This window comes from Chinchilla lanigera, unplaced genomic scaffold (assembly GCF_000276665.1).
Source record: "Chinchilla lanigera isolate Chin_1 unplaced genomic scaffold, ChiLan1.0 scaffold00105, whole genome shotgun sequence".
Classification (NCBI taxonomy): Eukaryota; Metazoa; Chordata; class Mammalia; order Rodentia; family Chinchillidae; genus Chinchilla; species Chinchilla lanigera.
This window is the reverse complement of record NW_004955506.1, coordinates 5,157,245-5,178,320: the sequence shown is the minus strand read 5'-3', so window position 1 is coordinate 5,178,320 and position 21,076 is coordinate 5,157,245. Positions and strand designations below refer to the sequence as shown.

At 46.8% G+C, this 21,076-nt stretch overlaps 1 protein-coding gene across 1 annotated transcript in view; it reads left to right on the top strand.

Moving 5' to 3' along the window:
* Sec14l1 (SEC14-like lipid binding 1) overlaps positions 1-19,231 on the top strand; it is a 72,738-nt gene extending 53,507 nt beyond the window's left edge. Inside the window, exons 6-16 of the mRNA XM_013506067.1 lie at positions 1,095-1,326; positions 2,979-3,088; positions 4,725-4,914; positions 6,852-6,940; positions 8,256-8,326; positions 8,779-8,950; positions 9,448-9,582; positions 11,739-11,873; positions 14,981-15,232; positions 16,292-16,470; positions 16,871-19,231. Of these exons, the coding sequence (XP_013361521.1) occupies positions 1,095-1,326; positions 2,979-3,088; positions 4,725-4,914; positions 6,852-6,940; positions 8,256-8,326; positions 8,779-8,950; positions 9,448-9,582; positions 11,739-11,873; positions 14,981-15,232; positions 16,292-16,470; positions 16,871-16,976 (1,671 nt within the window). The 3' untranslated portion in view covers positions 16,977-19,231. The remainder of the gene's footprint in view (positions 1-1,094; positions 1,327-2,978; positions 3,089-4,724; positions 4,915-6,851; positions 6,941-8,255; positions 8,327-8,778; positions 8,951-9,447; positions 9,583-11,738; positions 11,874-14,980; positions 15,233-16,291; positions 16,471-16,870) is intronic.
* The last annotated feature ends 1,845 nt before the right edge of the window (positions 19,232-21,076 follow it).

Genomic DNA, 21,076 nt, shown 5'->3' with positions numbered 1-21,076 from the left:
AATAGCCATAGTATGCAACTAGAAAAGCATCTGTAAGGTAGGTTGGAAAAAGTTTTAAATGCATTACTTCTGCACTGTTTTCCATTGTCATTTTTTTCTGCTCTTGATAAACATAAATTTTTAGTACTGAGTTGTGATATCAACAAGCCTTACTCCAATTTTGTGTGTTTGAGTGTGTGTGTGTGTGTGTGTGCGTGTAGAAAGAAAGAGAGAGGGGGCCGGGGGTATAGCTCAGTGGCACAAGAGCCTGCCTGTCAAGCTTAAGGTCCTGAGTTCGACCCACAAACCAAAAAAAAAAAAAAAAAAAAGTGAGTCTTCTGGGATTTTATGGCAGGAGGGGACAAGAGTTTCTCCAAGATGATCATGTGAGCCAGCTGTCTTGGGAAGCTGAGAATGAGTCAGTCAGGGATGCCCATATGTTTCCTGAAGAGGAAACACTTTGCTCCCCTGCCTCATGCCTCTTCAAGACGTAAGGGTTGCTGATGTAGTTAAGGAGGCACGAGGAGGTAGCTCGTGGTCCCAGAATTCTGCGCTTGGACTTGCTGGGAACAGTTGAAGTCGAGGTGAGGCAGCAGTGCCAGCTCCCAGCCTCTGGGCTGCTGCAGGGAGGTCCTTTGTGTTGAGGGACCCCTCGCCTTCCCTCCAATCCAGGTTTATCTTCCTGGGCCGCCTTGTGGTTTGCAGCACATCAGTGGGGGACGATGGCATGCCTTTGGAAGGATCAGTTTGTTTTTCAGGGCCTTACATTTGAATTTGGGTTGGGCCATAAACTGTGTTGAATATACACAGGTGTGGTAAATCCGGGTTTTAAATTAGCCACATAAAAATTCTAATCTCTTCAGACACTGTGTCTTAAACCTTTGGAGGAAGTAAAGTAAAATAAGAAAACCAAAACCCTCCTACCATGAAATCTGTAGCAGTTTTGTTTTCTTTCAGCCGTTCTGGGATGTGAGCCCAGAGCTTAAGGCACATGAAGCAAGTGCTCTACCACTGAGCCACATTCCTAGCTGCCACGGTTTGATAGTGTGTTATAAACTGATGAGCGATGAATAACTTGAATGTAGATCGTACATTCACTTACATTTTCTTCTAAGGGGAAAGAAATCATCGAATATTACCTTCGTCAGCTAGAAGAAGAAGGCATCACCTTTGTACCCCGCTGGACCCCGCCTTCCCTTGGACCCGCTTCAGAGACAGTGTCTTCAAGCAAGAGTCAGGCGGCGTCCTCAGCTGTTGTCGTCCCAGACACTGGCCTCGAGGGGCTGAGCAGTGAGGCCCTCAGCAGCCCTAGTGGGGTGTCTGAGCCCATGGTGGGAACCCCTGATGGTGGGTCTGAGAGGTGCTCTGTTCTCCGGGCAGGACATAGGGGTCATTTGGGGTCTTTTCCTGTCTGCCACACTGCCCGTCCTTCCTTTCTTAGGACATTAGATGCTGCATGGACAGAAGGCCACCTCTTGTTTCTGATCTAGTTTCCTTGTCTTCAGCTTATGTAAAACACTCATTTTATTGTTTATTAGATTTCTTCTATAAGCAGAAAAGGTTATTTCTGGTTAATCTTTCTTTGAGAACCGAAAATATTTTACATTTTTATTAGCCAGAAATACCTTCAGTGAATGTTCAGACAGTAATCCTTTCATTTTTGTTTTTGTTTTGTCTTTTTGAGACAGGGTCTCACTATGCAGTTCAGACTGGGCTTGAGCTCACTTTGTAGCCCAGGCTGGCCTCGAACTTGCAACAATCCTCCTGCCTCAGCCTCCCAAGTGCTGGGATTATAGGCGTGTGCCACCATGCCTGGCTCAGACAATAATCCTTTCAGTACAGAATTCTGTCATCATTAAACTTTTTTTACACTTACTAGGTCCACTTAGGAGGGAAATGCTCCTCATTCTTATATTTGGGCACAGACGAGGTGTGGGACTGACACAGCCAGTAAGTGGCAGGGCTGGGATTGTGTCCAGGAGATCTAGTCCCAGGGTCTGCTTTCATATTAAATACACAAGCACGTAAGCACAGTTCTTTCGGTTTTATTCTTTTTTTTTGTTTTGTTTTTTTGGTCCTGGGAATTGAACTCAGGACCTTGCGCTTGCCAGGCAGGTGCTTGTGCCACTGAGCTATATCCCTGGCCCTTCATTTTTATTATAATGTCCCATTTTTTCAGAAAACATGGAAAAATAAGAAAACACAAAAAAATTCTGCCACTTGGAAATTTTGTTAAAATATCAGCATTTAATCTTATGTTCTGCTGTGCAACTAAACTATGCCATTTGTTTGCTTTCAGTAGTTAACTGCTCACTTGGGGGGCAGTTGGGAGATGTGTTTTATTTTTCACCATGTGAAGTTTTCTTTGTTGTACTTACTTTGCTATCTCATCCTTCTAGTTTATGTTACTTTATCGTGGTGAAGATTTCTTGTGTTCTTGAACACAGTAGCTCTTTGTGCAGTACTAGACTGGGCACTTAACCCAGGTAGTGCCGAGCTATATCCCCAGCTCTTTTTTTTTTTAAGTTTTGAGATGGGATCTTGCTAAGTTACCCACACAGGCCTTGAACTTGTGATCTTCCTGCCTCAGCCTCTGGAATAGCTATGATTACAGGTGTGCACCAGTGTGCCCAGTTTGGCTCTGTTTAAGATAGATTTAGGTACATTTGTTAATATCTATTATAATCATCCTTCTATCACAGATAGTATTGAGTATTGCAGACAGTGGTAACTCAGTGGTAATCAGGGAAAGGTGATTGTGTCAGAAAGCTTGCCTGCAAAAAAGGAAAAAAAAAAAAAAAAAAGCTTGCCTGTAGTGTATTAGTGATTTGGTCTTTGCATCCCTCAAGCGCTTGAGGGCAGCTGTTAAGCCTGGCATCTCCAGTCTCCTCTCCCTCCCATACTCCAAGACTACACAGTGACCTTCCTGAGCAGGATTTGGGAGGCCTCAAGATCCAGAGCTCTGTTCGTTAAATAATGCCATGTAACTTATATTCCAGACAAACTAGATGCAGACTACATCAAAAGGTACCTGGGCGATTTGACTCCACTCCAAGAGAGCTGCCTTATCAGACTTCGCCAGTGGCTCCAGGAGACCCACAAAGGCAAAGTGAGTATCAGGCTCCAGGTGCAACAGTGATGTCTGTGTACAACCCTGGAATCTCTCCTCCTGTTCCTGGTTACTAAGAGGGTTGACTATTCCTGACTACTGTAGACATGTCTCTTTCCATCTAAAAGTCATTGAGTCTGTGTGGCATCTAAGTCCTTTGTAGCAGTTATGATGCCCTTCCTTATGTAAGTAGCTGTAGCTTTTTTAGCTTTATTGAGAATGGTCTAGCTTAGAAATAGATACAAAGTTCAAAAAACATTACATTTCAGGTATTCAGACATTTTAATTTTGAGATAGTGTGGAAGGAATTCAGAGATCCATCAGAGATCAGAAGTGTTTGAGCTTTAATTGTGAGGTTTTAGGTGAAATTGTAGCCTCGTAAGGAATGAGGTCTTTATGTCAAGCCTTATGCAACAAGCAGAGGCTTGTTAGTGTATCTTGCTGGTTATGGACATTATCTACTAAAGGGAAGCGAGGTGTTGCATGTAACTAGCTAGGTCTACTACTGTCAGTCCTGACTGCTAAAACCACATACCTGAGAACTCTTAGGACTAGTCACCAGGAAACAACCACAGGAGAATTGCTGCCATGTGTGGGCTGACTTTGTGGTAGTCGCTGCTCTTAGCTCTTCATTAAATTCTCCTGACATTAATAGTCCTAGAGGTGAGTGCTATTTTATCCCCTCTTGCTTTAAACGTAAGGACATTGAGGCACAGAGAAATTAAGCAGTTTCCTTAAGGTCCTACAGCTAGTGAGTGTTGGGCCTATGATTTGAACCCAGCACCCATGTTCTTACTTCTGTGACTGGTTTCTTCTGAGGCCCCACGCATTTTTTTTTTTTTTTTTTTTTTTTTTTTTGCTGGGGTTTCACTATGCAATTCAGGCTGGCCTTGAACTCACTTTGTAGCTCAGGCTGGTCTTGCACTTACAACTATCATCCTGCCTCAGCCTCCTGAGGGCTAGGATTACAAGTGTGTGCCACCACACCCTGCAGAGGTCTCACACTTCAAGTTGTGTTCCTGGGAGTGGTATAGTGAGCAAACTCATGCTCCCACTCACTTCCAGGTCGCCTGATGGTCTAACAGCCTGTGGTAGAGAACAGTCTCGGCCTTGTTCTTTCTTATGGGGAGCCAACCTGTCAGTTGATGGTAGTGAAATCTAGAGAAGATTCAGTATGTCAGCAACAGTGCCACACTATTCAAACCAGTATGTTTTGTATTTTAACTGTTAAATTAAGTGTAATGTAGATACAGAAAAGTGCTTCAGTCATAACAGTTCATACATAGATCAGTGCATAGGTTTAAGAAATGATGCCTCGGCGTTACTTTGGTGAAACTAAAAAGGGATGTTATAAAGATTATTCATACTAATAATGCTGGTTTTCTAAAGCATCAAGGAAGATTTTTCTGGGTACAGCTGGTTTTTTCTTTTATTTTTGATAGTGTTAGGGACTGCACTCAAGGCTTCATGTATTGCTAGACAAGCACCCCTAGCCCCAGAAGCAGTTAATTTTAAACAGTGTAAAGCAGTTTACTATTGATGAGGTTGGAGTTGTAGAGTTTTAGTCCCTTAGCAGCTTGGTGTTTTCCTTTAACAACTCTTCAACATTGCTTAGAATAGCTTTTCCTCTTCCTAGATCCCAAAGGATGAACATATTCTTCGGTTCTTACGTGCTCGGGATTTTAATATTGACAAAGCCAGAGAGATCATGTGTCAGTCATTAACGTGGCGCAAGCAGCACCAGGTGGACTACATCCTGGATACCTGGACCCCACCTCAGGTCCTTCAGGATTACTATGCAGGAGGCTGGCATCATCATGACAAAGGTAGGATGACCCTGACACCTTCCGTGCCTTTGGCATTGTCTGTCTTGCAGTGTCACCGAACTTCCTGAGACCTCCTGCCGCAGTGCTTGGGGTGGGGGCTGATGAGTGTGTTACCCCTCCTGGCTCTGAGGATTTGGAAGCTGTCCCCAGTGTGAATCATCTGGTGAAATGTGTCATAGGGGCAGCCAGTGAGGGGCTAATGGTGCACTTCCTCCTTGAGGATTTATATCCCCCTGAAGCAAATGACTTTACTTCCTTTCTTAGTTCAGTGGAGTCTGGTTTGACCAACTAAACCAAAACCTTTGGAGGTAATTTTTTCAGTAGCTCTGTGCTAAAAAAGAAGTTTCAGTGGCTTAAAGCTTCACAATTGGAGCAAAGTGTTCAGCCAGGTTTCCGCATCAAACCCACGAAGAACTTAATTCTGCTCTGGCAAGTATACAAAGCATAGATTGAGGAAGACACCAAAAATGAACATGTTTCACTAGCAGCTGCATTGCTTTATATACGCAGGCCTTGCAAGAGTGCCTGCCCTGGGTCAGGGATATAGCTCAGTTGCGTAAGTGCCTGCTTGGCAAGTGCAAAGTCCTGAGTTCGATTCCTGGTACCAAAAAAAAAAAAAAAAAATGCCTGCCCTGCCACAGGGACCCTCCTTGTGCTCCAGGCCTTGATAGCTGGGCAGAGGAACTCAGACGCTGGAGAGAGGGACCCTGTTTTGCTTCTGAGCAAGTCCTTTCAAAACAGAGTGGTTCAGAGTTGTCTTGCTTTTTTGCCTTAGTTGATTGTATTTCTCCAGATTAATTGTAATATTACTAATTTATTTTATTAGACTATTAATGTCAGGAGTTTATAATTTATTAAATTATTATTAATTTATGTAATATTACCAATTTATTTTTTCTAGAAATTGATTTATTTTTACTAGAAACCTTGAATTTGTATTTATTCTACCTCCTGACCCAGTCCTTAAAAGATTAAGAAGTTTGGTAGTGAAACATTGACAAAAATGTCATGTTAAATGTCAGTAGAAACTTTTTGTAAAATTTGCTTTTCTATCAGATTTGGAAGCACAGAAAACATTTGCTTTGTGTAAACGGATCTAGGGCCAGAGCCTCCTTGGAAGCGAGATTCAGCAGGTGGCAGGGCACCTGGATACCAGGTGGATGTCGGTCCCCCCGCCAGGGTGGATCTGCTGCCGCACTGTCTGTGCAGCTCCCCTCTGGCGCTGAGTGGCGGGAGTCTAGAGAACACTGCCTGAGGCGCAGGCTCTGTCCGAGGGCCTCTCCCCGCTACGGAGCTGGGGAGGGGACGGGTCATGTAATGAGTTAGGGTCCTCTCAGTTCCATCTAGTAGACCTCCAGGTGAAGGCAGAGCCACCCTTCTGGCTGGTGTGGACTTTGTGACTTCCAGAACATTTTCATTTATTTTGGTGCTTAGAAATTGAGGAAACAGCCTTTTTAAAGTCTTGACATTAACTTTTTAGTAACCTATGAAATGAAAAAAATCATTTTCGTAAAAGAGGACATTTTAAAAGAACTCTCATCATAGAAAACGTGAGTGTACGGACAGCCCTGTCCTAGCTCCCAGATGATCAGCTCTCAGCAACACCATGGCCACACGGGGAGGTGGAGCTGGGGGTGCCGGGCTCCCCTCGTCCCAGCAGCACCGCCTCCAGGTCTGCAAGGCTGCTCTGTCACTGGCCTGTTTTTCTTTATTTTGTTGGAGGGAAATGTTGGACGTGCTCCCCACACAGAAACCGGTTGCTGCTTCTAAGCGTAGGAGACAGGATCCAGCTCACCTACAGCACGGAGGAGTGTGTTTGCGAAGGGCTCTCTGCCGTGGTCCTGGGGCTGGAACCCTAACCCAGCAGGTGGCAGCAAGTGTGTCCTCTGCCTCAGTGGGGCCGTGCTGATAACAGCTGTCTCTCCCCTCCCCTGCAGATGGGCGGCCACTCTATGTGCTCAGGCTAGGGCAGATGGACACCAAAGGCCTGGTGAGGGCCCTCGGAGAGGAAGCGCTGCTGCGATATGTAAGTTTTCTGTGGGTACTGGGTGCAGGCTGGCCTGGCCTGCTGCTTGTCTGCCAGCAGGACTGTGATCCCATAAGCCTGCCCTGCTTTTGCAGTTAGAAAGGGAAATCTACTGATACATACAAAAAATTGATTTATTATTTCTTTTCTCTTAATTTTTTTTTTTTTTTGAGACAGAGTCTCGTTGTGCAGTTTAGGCTGGCTTTGACTTCACTTTGTTGTCCCATGCTGGTCTCGAACTTGCAACGATCCTCCTGCCTCAGCCTCCTGAGTGCTGGGATTACAGGCGTGCGCCACCATGCCTGGCAAAAAAAATTTTGAAGAAGGCCCAGAAGTGATAAACTTGTCATCTACCATGGAAGCCTCAGTGAAACAGTGTGTCCATTTGAGATGCTTACTGGGAGCTGCGTTTAAGCTGTCCTTGTCCTTCACCCCCAAGCCTGACCCTCCCAAGAGACCGTCCTTTCCACTGGCACTTCCTGCTTGATGCTGAGGCCTCTTTCTCCAGCCTGCTGACCTGTTTTTTCCCCACTTCAGGCCACCCCCACACCTTCCCCAGGCCTTTCTCTCTAGCCTCTGTTGCTGGCAGTGAGGTTCCCGTACCCCGGAGAAGAATCTGCTTCTTAAAAACAAACATATAAAGGGACACATCCATAATCCCATTCCCTGAATGGCCATTGTTGGTGTTTTGTGCTGTCTTCTCTTAGGTTTCTCTCCCCTCCCCAGCTGTGTGTTTATACACATACACACGTTCATGTGCACACGCATGTGAAGATGTGGAGGGAGTTCCTGCATAGGGAGGCCTTACCACTCTATTTTCAATTTTTTTTTTTGTTTTTTTTTTTGTTTTTTTGTTTTTCTCCGGTACTAGGAACCGAACTCACGACCTTGCGCTTGCCAGGCAGGCGCTTTTGCCGCTGAGCTAAATCCCCAGCCCTGGCTTTACCGCTCTAAATGAGGGGGCTCTCCAGAGCCTCACTCCCAGGCTGCTGTGGGCCAGGATGTTCCCATACTCCTCTCTCACCTCCTGCCCTGCCCAGAGCATCTGTTCGAAACACTCATTCCCAGAGTCGTGTGTTCCCTGCTCACCTGGTGACTCCCTGAACCAACATAGCTTGTTTGCTGTAGATGCAGTGCTGTTTTCTTCTGAGGGTAATCTTGTCTTCCTTGTCGGTGATGCCTGGCGAGTGTGATGATTCCCTTGGTGTTCATGCTTGCCTGTAACCTGCTGCATCAGTGCCCTGTGCTCTCACAGCCTACCACAGTGTTACCTCTGAGACTAACCCTGGCCTGTCTTTACGGTTCTTCTGTGCAGGTGCTCTCCATAAATGAGGAGGGGCTGAGGCGGTGTGAAGAAAACACAAAAGTCTTCGGTCGGCCTATCAGGTAGATAGAAAGTTTTGTTTTTCCTTTCAGCTTATTAAAGATATGAGTTAAATGTTTCTAGTTGATATATTGTATCAAAATCTGGTAATTCCCTGTTTTCCAAGGTGTTCTAAAGAATTAAAATGCCAGACATGCACCTGTGGACAGTGGGTGGGGTTAGCACATGGGGGCAGGGTGTTGTGCCTCGAGGTCACTGAGCACGTCTGAGAGGCTTTTATTACTGTTAGTGAGCAGCACTTGCTTTGGTCGTGCAGGATTGGTCGGTCCTGTCACATCGAGTCTGTGTTCTATGGGAGTATGTATAAATAGAGTTCGTAGCTCTGTAATTAAACTGGGATATATTTGGAAATGGCTATAAATGACTGTTTTATAAAATCAAAAGAAAAAATACAGGATACAGTTTGCCAAGTATGCTGCCTGTTGAATAAAACACATCTCCACACAACCTGCAGCTCCTGGACCTGCCTGGTGGACCTTGAAGGCTTGAACATGCGCCACCTGTGGAGACCTGGTGTCAAGGCCCTGTTGCGGATCATCGAGGTGGTGGAGGCCAACTACCCAGAGACGCTCGGCCGCCTCCTCATCCTCCGGGCTCCCAGGGTCTTCCCTGTCCTCTGGACACTGGTGGGTTTGGTGCTGTTCTGCAATGACTGTTAGCCATTTGGAAAACATACTCATGCGTCCACATGCCCATGCTTGTAACCATAGATGTTAACTAGTTAGGAAAAACAAAACAAATTTGCAAGGATATAAAATTTTTCTTTCTTTTCTTTTCTTTTTTTTTGGTCTTTTTGAGACAAGGTCTCACTATACAGTTCAGGCTGGCCTTGAGCTCACTTTGTAGCCCAGGCTGGCCTCAAACTCACAACAGTCCTCCTGCTTCAGCCTCTTGATTGCTGGGATTACAGGCGTGCACCACCGTGCCCTGCCCAAATTTTTCAAATTTTAAGATAAGAAAAGAAGCACAATTTTCTGTGTCTCCTAGTACTGTGCAAGTAGACCTTATAGAAAAAGTCCAGTAAACTCAGACCCCCCACACATAATACCATATTGTAACTTTAATCTTTGAGAGTCAGCAGCAAAGCATATTAAACCACACAGTTTTTTCTGATTACTTACAGGTTAGTCCATTCATTGATGACAACACCAGAAGGAAGTTCCTCATTTATGCAGGAAATGACTACCAGGGTCCAGGAGGTTTGCTGGATTACATTGATAAAGAGATTATTCCAGATTTCCTGAGTGGGGAGTGCATGGTATGTATCAAGTGGGGAGTTGCACATTTCAACATTAGGAAAAATCATTTGCACAGTAGTTTTCCCAACTTTTATTGTTTTTTTTTTTTTTTTTTTTTTTTTGTCTTTTTTGAAACAGGGTCTCACTATGCAGTTCAGGCTGGCCTTGAGCTCACTTTGTAGCCCAGGCTGGTCTTGAACTCCCAAGATCCTCCTGCCTCAGCCTCCCGAGTGCTGAGGTTATGGGCATGCACTACCATGCCTAGCTTTCACAACTTTTAGTTTGAATTATTTGTTTTATTTTTTGTTTTCTTGTCTGTCACCTTTGACCTAGGGTTGAACTGAGTAGGACCATTTAGGTAATTGTTAATGATGCCCATTATTTTTGTGTTATATACTAATGAGAATTGGTTGTAGAATCCAAGCTTAGCTTGCTTTGTTCCCAAAGCCTTGTGTGAATTAAGACTGAGGTACAGTTGGTAGAGTGTGGTCTAGCGTGTGTGAGGCTGAATGCCATTCTGACACTGTAGGGTGGGGGCTGATTTAATGCATAAAATTTCTCCCTTGACAATAAATGAACCAGAGTAACATTTTCAAAGTGGGAAATGGAAAGAACCTAGTTCTCTTTCATTTAAGTTTGGGTTTCTAAGAAAATAAAATGCTGAGTATTAAGAAATTGAGGTTCTGTATAATCAGCCAGAAGCTTGTGTGTCCAGACCCTGTACTGTACAGTAAGCAGAAGCAGAGAGGCTTAGAACTGGGAGGCCTTGCAACCTGTGCATAACTACCCACTGTGAGGGGAAGTGGCAGTCTGTAGAGGTTCCAGCTCTGGGGCAGTCAGCTGCTGCCTTGCCAGAGGCAGCTATCGTGTCATCCTTCACACTGAAGTTACCCTTTGGAGATGTTCACACACTGGGTCTGACTCCCTTCATTGCTCTAGCTATGGAATTGGACTTGCAGGGGATTTTAGCTCTCTAGTTTATCAGTTCTGCTTTAGGGAAACTGCAGTTATAATCACAGTCCAGAACAAAGACAAAGTAAATTACAGGACTATAGCTTAGCAAGTGCCTCTGAGATTAAACCATGGGGCCAAGTATGTTGAAACACATAAACTGCTTCTCTTATATAAGTTAACCACCCCATGTTGTAATTACGATCAGAACTGAGGCATGGCTTCCGGCACAGCAGTCATGGCTGCCTTCATCGTTTGCTGGTGCTGCACTGTGCTGGTCGTGTTTTTAGTCAGGATGTCCATATGCTGCCTGCTACAGTGAAACCTCTGCGCCGCTCCCCAGTGTGGCTGCTCAGGCTGGTTGTACAGGAGAGGGCTAAGGGGCATTTAACCACGGAGCAGCCTGGTGTTTTTAACATTATGTCATTGTTGGGACGTTTTTCCATTCGTGTTGTACTGGAAGCTGAGGACCTGTTGTGTTTGTTTTCTGTGTAGTTGCTTTCCAGGGCTGATAACACAGAGAACGCTTGGATTTTTATGAACTTGATCATGAAGTCACTGAACCAAGGTTAATTAGGAATATATTATACATACAAATTCTAATTCAACTTAGCCTGCTTCAAACAAACTTAAAAGAAATTGTCCTTAATTAATTTTTAGGTTATTTCATAGACCAGTCATTTGACCTGAATTACATGTGAAGCTTTATTCATTGGTTATGTCTTGAGCACAATTTTTTTTTATTTCTCAGCTCTGGTGCCAAGAATTGAACCTAGGGGCTCCTGCGTGCTAGGCATAGGCACATGTTCTACCACTGAGCTACATACCCAGCTCCAATGATAATTTCTCATAAAAACAGTGCTTGTAGTTGTTGGAAATAAAACGCTTTCCTTCACATGTTTTTCCTTTGCAGTGCAATATACATTTTTTAAATTCTTACATAAACTGGCCTTAGTAATTGAGTCCAGTACCTCATGCATATTAGTGTGACTTCTGTGGTAAACCAGTTTCAACTTTATTCAAAGTAAGACACATGTATTTAAGTGGTTTTTAAAGTATTTTGCTAAGCAGTACAGAATATTTTATGACCTTGCCAGTGTTTTCCATTTTCCAAGCTGCTTCCGGGAGCTGAATGCATAGGGATACATATGGTGCTGCCCAGCATGTTTTGTGTTCAGAGGGTTGGTTTGTCGCAGAGTGTTCACTGCCACGTTTACATTTCCAGTGTGAAGTGCCAGAGGGTGGCCTGGTTCCCAAATCTCTGTACAGGACTGCAGAGGAGCTGGAAAACGAAGACCTGAAGCTCTGGACTGAAACCATCTACCAGTCTGCAAGTGTGTTCAAAGGCGCCCCGCACGAGGTATCCTCAGGCTTCCCTGCCTCAGAGCTGTGCCCTGGAGCCCCGGGTGGCTGTCTTTTCCAACATCCAGATTGCTTTCCTGGTCTTTGTCTTCAGCTTTTGACATGGGAGGTGTAGTTTGGTGAATGATGACATGGGGAACAGATTTCTTTCAGAGTGAAAAAAAATCACTGTATTTGATCACAGAGTACCTTGAGAGGAAGCTTGGTCTCCTGATCTCTTTTACCTGGAGGCCTTTAACACAGATATGCAGAGCAAGTCTTTCTCCGTGGGAAGGTTGTTGTCAGTTCCTGAGTTTAGTTTAAATAGTGGAGATATAGAAGTTTCACTTGCTTTTTTTTTTTCTTGACTGGGCTTTGGATATTTATGTTTCTTAAGGACTTTGCTGATTTTTGTCAGTCTAAAGGAATAAGGACAAAAGAGTACATCTCTGCTTTGTCTTCTCGCTGTCACATTGTGGTGCAGAGGCAAGAGTGCTTCTGCTTGACACCGTTGTGTGTCTGCCCGTTAGCACTGTAGGTAATCTGGAGTGTGAGGACCACAGTGGCTTCATCCTTTCTTGAGCTCGAGGGCAAGCTTGTGGCTGACAGCGACGGGTGAGGACGTCAGCATTTTGTATGGAGTAGGCGTTTAGTCACTGTTTAGTGCTGCCTGGGCCCACAGTGGGGGCCAAAAGCTGATCCTTACTGCTTCTGCCAGCAGCCACCTGCTGGTCATCGTTGCTTTTGGGTCTTTTTGCACAGCTGACTCCGCACTTGGGGGCATGTAGCTAAGGGAATGTTGCTGCTGTGGTTTCAACAGCAAACACATATTTGAGGTGCCTCTCTCATAGATCTCATAAGGAGAATCAAATTTACATAACTGTCTTGAGAATCCTTGTATTAATTTCTTATTTGGAGGACAGACTGAGGAAGAACCCTTGTTTGTTGTTTATTGGATAACCATCAATCTTGTCTGTGTTATAAGAGCTTAGCAGTGTAGCCTGTCTCCTGTGAGTTACGGGGCCCTAGTAAACACCGAAACAGTAAGAGGGAAAACTTAAGTTATGCCTGGGGGAATGGGTAAAGCACAAATGCCACAGTATGACACCTGAGTGAAGTCTGCCGTCAGTGTCCCTACTGTGTGTGCTGAAAGGCGAGCGCCTGACGGCAGAGCGGGTGGAGGTGTTGGTATGGATCTGCCCCCAGGGAGCTACTTTGCTGAAAAGCACTTAGGGCCGCGCCACTAATGCCACCTGAGAAGACTGCTGTGTTTTGCTGAGTGTGCTGTTGAAGGGCATTCAGAAGTGGCACGTCAGCATGGGGCAGCGGCAGTGGTGGAATTGGGGGGGGCAGCCAGGCACCAAGGAGCAGTGCGGAGGCTGCGGCTGCACAGAGCATCCTACAGGCAGAAGCGGGCAGAGACCTCAGTGAACCTGGGGCTCCACACAGCTGCTTCTCATTCTTGCATTTTCCCCCAGTAAGCTTTTGAAACTGTAACTTTGATCATCCCTGCTGGGAAACCTTATATTGGCTCAGGATAAAATCCCAGGTTTTGAATTGGCACTCAGCACCAGTCATTTACCCTCCCTTCCCCCTAGCCATGGTGTATCACTGTTTTTTCCTTCCAGTCAGATTTTATTGGTCATTTTATGTATAGTATACATAACGATCACATTCACTTAAGAGTATGGTCTCAAGGCACATCCATTTATCTAGAAGTGTCTTAAGCTTAACCTTCTTTATGGCAGAGTAGTACTCCATTGTATAAAAAAACCCCACATCTTTATCCATTCGCCAGTTGATGGGCCTTTGGGTAGTTTCCAAGATTTGGCTATTATAAACTGTGCTGCTATAAACATGGGCGTGCATATATATTGCTGTCCTATGATGCTTTTAATTCTTTCAGGAAGATACCAAGAAGGTGAATAGCTGGGTTGAATGAAACCTCTAGTCCTCTAGTCCTAGTGGTTTTTTTTTTTTTTTTTGGTCTTTTTGAGACAGGGTCTCGCTCTGAAGTTCAGGCTGGCCTTGAGCTCACTTTATAGCCCAGGCTGGTCTCGAACTTGCAACAATCCTCCTGCCTCAGCCTCCTGAGTGCTGGGGTTATAGGTGTGTACCACCATGCCCAGCGTAGTCTAGTTTTTTGAGGAACCTCCACCCTGATTTCCACAGTGGTTTGCACAGTCTACATTGCCACCAACAGTGGAGAAGGGTTCCTTTTTCCCCACAGCCCCTCCAGCATTTGTTATTGGTTGATTTCTTGATAATAGCCATTCTTTCTGGAATGAGATGGAATCTCAGTGGTATTTTAATTTGTACCTCTTGAATGACCAGTGATACTGATATTTTTTCATATATTTGCCATTTCTATTTCTTCATCTGAGAAGTGTCTATTCATTTTAGAATAGACGGGCGTTTTGGATTGAGTCTTTAAATTTGAGGGTCTGATTTTTTTTTTGAGTTCTTTATATATTCTGCATAGTAATCCTTTGAGGAACAGCTGGCAAAAATTTTTTCCCACACTGTGGGCTGTCTCTTCACTCTGTTCATGGTTTCTCTTTCTGTTCAAAAGCTTTTTAATGAGGTGAGATCCCAGTTGTTGATTTGCACATCACTTTCTACCTGGCTGGTGTGCTGCTGCCCCCTTACGCAGGTTGGCAGTTGCCACCATGCTCCCACCCAACTTGTGCCTGGCTCATGGCCTCCCCTCCTCTGCCTGCCTCATCTTGCCTCATCTCTGCAGGCTTACCGCTGTCTTCTAGCCCAGATCAGTCTGTGTGATGCCTGTGTCCAGTCCCCAGGGGTTCTGCTTTGGGTTGGGAAAACCCAATTCTTAGAGCACCATCTGAGATGGTGCAGGCTGATTGGGGCCATTGGTGCTAATCACAAAAAACACAGGGCTTGGCTTGTGCATGACACAGCAAGAAATATTCTGAGAAAGAAGAGTGAGTGGCACTGGGATGATTGGGTGACGGGGTAAAGAGAGCCACTTGCGTGGGTGTTGTTCCCATGCTGTTCCCTTCCCCACACACAGATCTCGGCTGTGAAGTGCCTGGGGAGACATCTGTCGCATCGCTATGGGCCTCTGCTTGCAGGCTGGCTGGCTGATGCCTGTCTCTTTTCCAGATTCTCATCCAGATTGTGGATGCCTCTTCAGTGATCACTTGGGATTTCGATGTGTGCAAAGGGGACATTGTCTTTAACATCTATCACTCCAAGAGGTCGCCACAGCCACCCAAGAAGGACTCACTGGGGGCCCACAGCATTGCTTCTCCAGGAGGGAACAATGTGCAGCTCATAGACAGAGTCTGGCAGCTGGGCCGCGACTATAGCATGGTGGAGTCACCTCTCATCTGTAAAGAAGGAGAAAGTGTGCAGGTAGAGTCATGCTTCTGGGGTTGTCGGCAATGGGGCAGTGCTATTTTGTCACTGGGTGTCCTTTGTCTTCCCACCCCACTAGCTTCTGCTAGTTTTTCCTAGTTACAGTTGTGAGAAAGACCCAGGGAGCCAGGTGAGTCTTGGAGAGAAAAGACTCACAACTAGGGGTTTTAGGCAGAACTCAGGATTTGCTGAAGTGCGTGAATCTGTAGACAGCATGTGAGAGGAAGGAGGGGCGTTCTGTGTGCACACAGCTGGCTCTCATGACGGGTGGAGAGGCCCACCTTGACCTGTGCGAGGCTTCGTCCGAGAAGGTGCCCGAGGCCGAAGCAGAGGCGGGCACACTCCAGGTGCCTGTTTCCCAGCAGGTGGTTTTGTAAAATGCTGTGGGTTCGTGTCTGATGTCCTGGCCACTGTCTTAAATGCTTGTGCCAAGCCTGATGGCCCTCTGCTGCCTCTGGCCTTTGTAGCAGAGTGGGATTTGCTGTTCTCAGGGATAAACTTGCCAGTGCGCTGGTAGTTGTACATATAGAATGAAAAAGAGTATTTTTATCCCATTTTAAAAATAGTGAAACATTGTAAGCAGTATCACAGTTGTTAATTCTAGGACTAATGGAGGAAGTCATGTGCACAGGTACACTTTAGATTGATGTCCTTTTGATCCAAAGCATGCTGGTGAGGTGGCTGGACGTGCGCAGTCTGGCTCAGGGACCTTTACCTAGCCCGCCAGGCCAAGTGAAGGGCTCCTCCTGAGCATCCATTCTGCCAGGCACCTGTTTTCTCCTGGCCTTTGTCCCAAGGCGAATGGCTTCACAAGACTGTGGGGCCTTGGAGATGACAGGTATGCTGTGTTCCTGTGGCTTTTCCAGCAGATGGAAGGACATTATCAGACCACTTCTGATAGTGAAACAGAGTAGCAGGCCTGTGACCATATGGAGATGGTCTCGGAGTCACCATTAAATCCTAGTGAGACTCAGGGGCCGCTGCCTTGGCACTTATAAGACCCCTTTCAAGACGAGGACTTGGTAGGAAGTTCCTCAGCCACCTCCCTTGTTCCAGGGCTCACATGTGACCAGGTGGCCGGGCTTCTACATCCTGCAGTGGAAGTTCCACAGCATGCCGGCGTGCGCTGCCACCAACCTGCCCCGGGTGGATGATGTGCTGGCCTCCCTACAGGTCTCCTCGCACAAGTGCAAAGTGATGTACTACACTGAAGTGATCGGGTCCGAAGATTTCAGGTACTGGCTTCCCTCACTGTAGCAGGCACCCAGGGAGCTGTAGAGAGAGCTCAAAGTGTCATCAAGGGGACTTGAGTCTCTGGCTGTGGACAACAGGGACAGCAGGTCTTGAGGGTGCTGAAGGAGCAGCTTTGGACTCATTCATTGCTCTCGCTCTGCACAGCGAGAGTGGGAAAGCGTCAGCGGGATATGACTTCACTCTTGCTTGTTGCATGTTGTCACCGTGTGCAGGCCATGGGAAGGGTGTCCTGCAGTGGGACACTCACAACCCATCCCCACTTTGTAAGTGCTGACGGGGGGAGAGAGCAGGATGTGCTCCACAGTCTGGCAGGCAGTGTGGGCAGGCGGGTGGCTTGTGGCTGGGTCTTTACGCTTTGTCCCACCCCTGTGCTGTCTGCAGAGGCTCCATGACCAGCCTGGAATCCAGCCACAGTGGGTTCTCCCAGCTGAGTGCCGCCACCACCTCCTCCAGCCAGTCGCATTCCAGCTCCATGATTTCCAGGTAGTGCCGCGAAGCCTGTGCCCAGTGTTCGGAGGGGACGGCCGTGCCTCCTGGACAGCCAGCTGCTCTCCGCCTGCCTGCCGCCCAGGGCGACATTGTGCAGACTCTTCTCACCCTCTAGATAGCAAATGCTCTCCAGATGGTAAATGTAGTCATTTCATCCCAAACTATTTTGACAGGAAGTTTTAACTCCAACCCTAACTTTAACTCAATAGCCATAGATTTTGTATACAGCGTGCACAAAATCAAACCAGAGCACAAGGGCTCTCTTGAAAGACAAGTAGTTTATATGCTGGTTAAGAGATTGACTTCGTCTCAGATGATGCAAAAAATTTTTCCAACAAACTCCACCTTGCCCACTAGTGAGTGACTGACTCTGACATCCTGCAGAGACGAGCCCACCTTCTCATTTGGGACAGAAGCCTCAGCTGCCACCCTAAGCTGCACTGCAGTCCTCGCGGCTCCCCGTTAGTCAGCACGGTCTGTGGATTAATGGCAGCCCCTAGGTTCCTCCTGCTGAGGACTCGGGCAACCCTGGCTGGTCCACCTGCTGTTCTCAAGTGGGCACTGGTGGCTCAGGAGCTGCAGCCAGGGGCTCCCCATGACTCCAGGAAACACCGCCATCATTAAACATACATTTCCGCCTTCCCACATCTTTTAATATTTTCTAAGCAGGATTCTTCTGTCTGTGGGCCTGGGTGGGGTTCTCTCCCTTCCCTCTGGTTGGCTCTCTCCTGCAGGGAGGTGTCTGCGCTCTGCTCACTTCCCTCCTCTGTGCTTGCCAGCAGCTCACCCTCCTTGGCCCAGTCAGTTTCCTGCCACTGTCTGAGGGCATTTTGGAAACAGTACACTGCATTTGATGTTTCTGAACTGTGGGCACCGTGTGTTAGTGACCCGGCAGGTTCCCACAGTGCCATGTGGCTAGCGGAGGCCAGCTTCTTTGCAAGTGGAATTGTGCGTGTGCAGGTGCTTGTGTGTGTGTGGCAGTAGGGGTGGGCGGGTAGAAATGTAGTTTAAATGACAAGGGAGTCTTCATAGAAACTAATCAGAGTATGAGAGGATTTGCTCTTTATATTTTCCTTTCAACTGCCAGTTATAGAGCCTGCTATGTCTTGTGCAGGCCCTCATTTTTTTCCCCTAGCATTTTACAGGAAGAGCACATTACTTACAAATCTGTCCAGAAGTTGTATAGGGCTGATTTCAGTAATAAAGAAATGTAATACGTTTTTGTGCATGGCAGGAGATTTTAAAGATGTGTGCCAGAGCCCATATGGCCATCACAGTGGGCACGTAAGGCCTAGAGTGCATTGTGACTGCTCGGGGGTGCTGGATGGGTGGCCGTGTGACTGGAGAGGTCTGTAGAAGTCAGGTGCATGTCCCACGGGGATACCTGGTATGTGTGGGGAGGGACTGAGCAGCCCCTCTGGCTCCCCTGCACCCCGAGCCGCAGGCAGGCCTGCCTCCCTGCCTGTCTGCCTCGCTGCATGGTTCCTGTACAGCGCAAGCTCCATTGGCCCCGAAGCCTTGTTTCCAGGAAGCACGGCAGGGCGGCTTGCGTACCTGCTCTGCTTCTGGTAGTGCTTCCCATCGCCAGGTTCTAAGGACCTGAAGATGGTCCCTCTCTCTGTCTCTCTCTCTCCCTCCCTCTCCCTCTCCCTCTCTCTCCCCTGTCCCTCTTTCCTCTCCCTCTCCTCTTTCTCTGTCTCAGATGGCGATTTTGCTGATAGCTGCCAAGAAAACGCTTCACTCAACAGTCCACATGTACCCAGAGATGTTTATAGAACTCTTTGAATTGCAGCCATGTCCCCACCCCCCATGCTGAAGATCTGTTCTTTTTAAATTGACTCGGAAATGGCACTGTTTTATCCCCAAAGAGCTGAATGCATCTTTAAGAGTTCAAAGCACACGACTGCACAGACGCTTACAGGTCCCCTGAGGGGTACGACACCTTGTCCTCCTTGCAGGAGCTACAGGACATGTGTGATTTGATCATGCCATCTGCTATGGTCACTCTTTCCGTGCCCTGCCACTTTTTAAAAAGATGCTGCTGTCCTTTCCTCCTCTTCAGTACTAAAGATTCTTTTGGTTCTCCCCTCTAATACTAGTACCTTAATTCACTTTCCTTCCTAAATTCAATATTTGCATATCAAATTCTGTAAATGTTTTGTAAACATATTACCTCACTCTTGGTAATACAATACTGATAGTCTTTAAAAGATTTTTTTATTATCAATAATAAATGTGAACTGTTTAAGAAAAGTCTTTTTCTCTTATTGTGAAAATCTCCCTTGAAGAGCTTGAAATTTATAGGAGAGCAGACACTGAGGGACACAGTGCTCCTGCAGCGTGAGTCCTGGAAGCCCCAGAACGTGCTTGGCCTTGCGGGTCGCACTCGAGGGCCGCGGCGGCCTGTGGACACGCCCTGCCTTTCCCTTTGCAGATGCAGAGGGCAGATCCAGCGCTGGTAATGCCCGCTTCTAAGACCTGCTGTGTTTTGTCTTAACTCAGCTGGATCAAACTTGACTGTTGTGCCATGATACCCAATTTGATGTTCCTTTAGTAATAAAATGGGTTATTTTAAGCAAGGTGCCTCCGCAGACCGAGTTCGCAGGTATGACCCTACCGTAGCCTGGGTGCCTTGTCCCAGTTCCTCTGCATCTGGGGTCTACAGGCAGCAGAGCCCAGAGTTAAAGCGCCTGCTGGGAAGGGTCAGCTCTGGCTTGTCAGGATGCAGAGGCTGATGGCTCCCCCGCTGGGAACTGAGGTCATTCACTGTCCTTGTTGAGGTCTGTCCTTCATGGGCCACAGCCGAGAGGTCCTGCCGGCACGGGTGGGAAGCAGCAGATGCCTGTGTGTGCTGTGCAGCCTGGCAATGTGTGGCTTAGCCCAGGTGGGGAATTTGCCTACAGGCCGTTAAGCGAGGTAACTTCCTAGCCTCAGCGGTGTAGGGGGCTGGGGATGTAGCTCAGTGGTAGAGTGCTTGCTTAACATGCACAAGGCCCTGAGTTCAATCCTCAGTGCCACCAAAAAGAAAAAAATACTATGGATGTCCCTGACAACAAAACAAAGCGATAGGGTATCCCCAGGACCCCCAAAATAGGCATAGGTTCTCAGCATCTGGGGAAAAGCAGACTGAACACTGGAATGTCGGACACAAGAACAGGCGAGCGTGTGTGGTCCAAGGTCTGGTGGGAAGCCCTAGCGCGACCTCGGCCGGAAGCCCCAGAGCCTTGCTCGCCTAGAGCTTTGCATCCTACCTGCCCGCCTCACTTCTTCAAAGCGCGATGCCCCCTTGCCAAGGTGCACACCACCAAAGCAACAGTAGGGGGAGCTCCAAGGCAGTGGCGCGTTGTTGAGCCACTTCATGCTGAAAGCTTAGAAACACTTCCCTGGAAAAATGAGTATCAGAAAGTACCGAAGTCAAGTCCATACAAAGCCGTAGAGAAGCAGGAGCAGATAACAACCCTACAGTGAAAAGCATACCTGCCAAAAAGGTAACAACTAAACACTAAGAACAAACTTTTAGGGGCTAGAGGGTATAGCTTAGCTGCACAGGGTGCCCGCCTGGCAAGCACGAGGTCCTGAGTTCGGTGCCTGGTTCCAAAAAAACAACAAACAAGAAAACTCAAAAACTGACTTTTAGCCAGGTATGATGGTGCATACCTAATCCAAGCTACTTTGGAGGCTGAGGCAGAAAGATGGCAAATTTGAGGCCAATCTGGGCAATTTAGCAAGACTTCATCTTGATAACAAAGAAAAACCCAAAATTTTAAAGCAAAGGGACTTGAAAAAATGAGGCATAAAAAGGCATAAATGAGAATTTAAAAGCTGAGAAATGAGATGTCAGAACTCCAAAATTGGAAACAAATGAAAAACTCATTTCAGAAATTGACACTTAATTAGAAGGAATCCAAAAAAATAAACACAGCAGATAATGCCGAGTGAAAAAGGAGAAATCAAAAGGGGAGAAAAAGAAAAGACTTTGTGACAGTATGGAAGAGAAACCAAACTGTGTGGTGGTGCAAACCTATAATTGCTGCACTCCGGGAGGCTAGGCAGGAGAATCACAGGTTCCAGTCCAGTCTGGGTGACTTAGACCCTGTT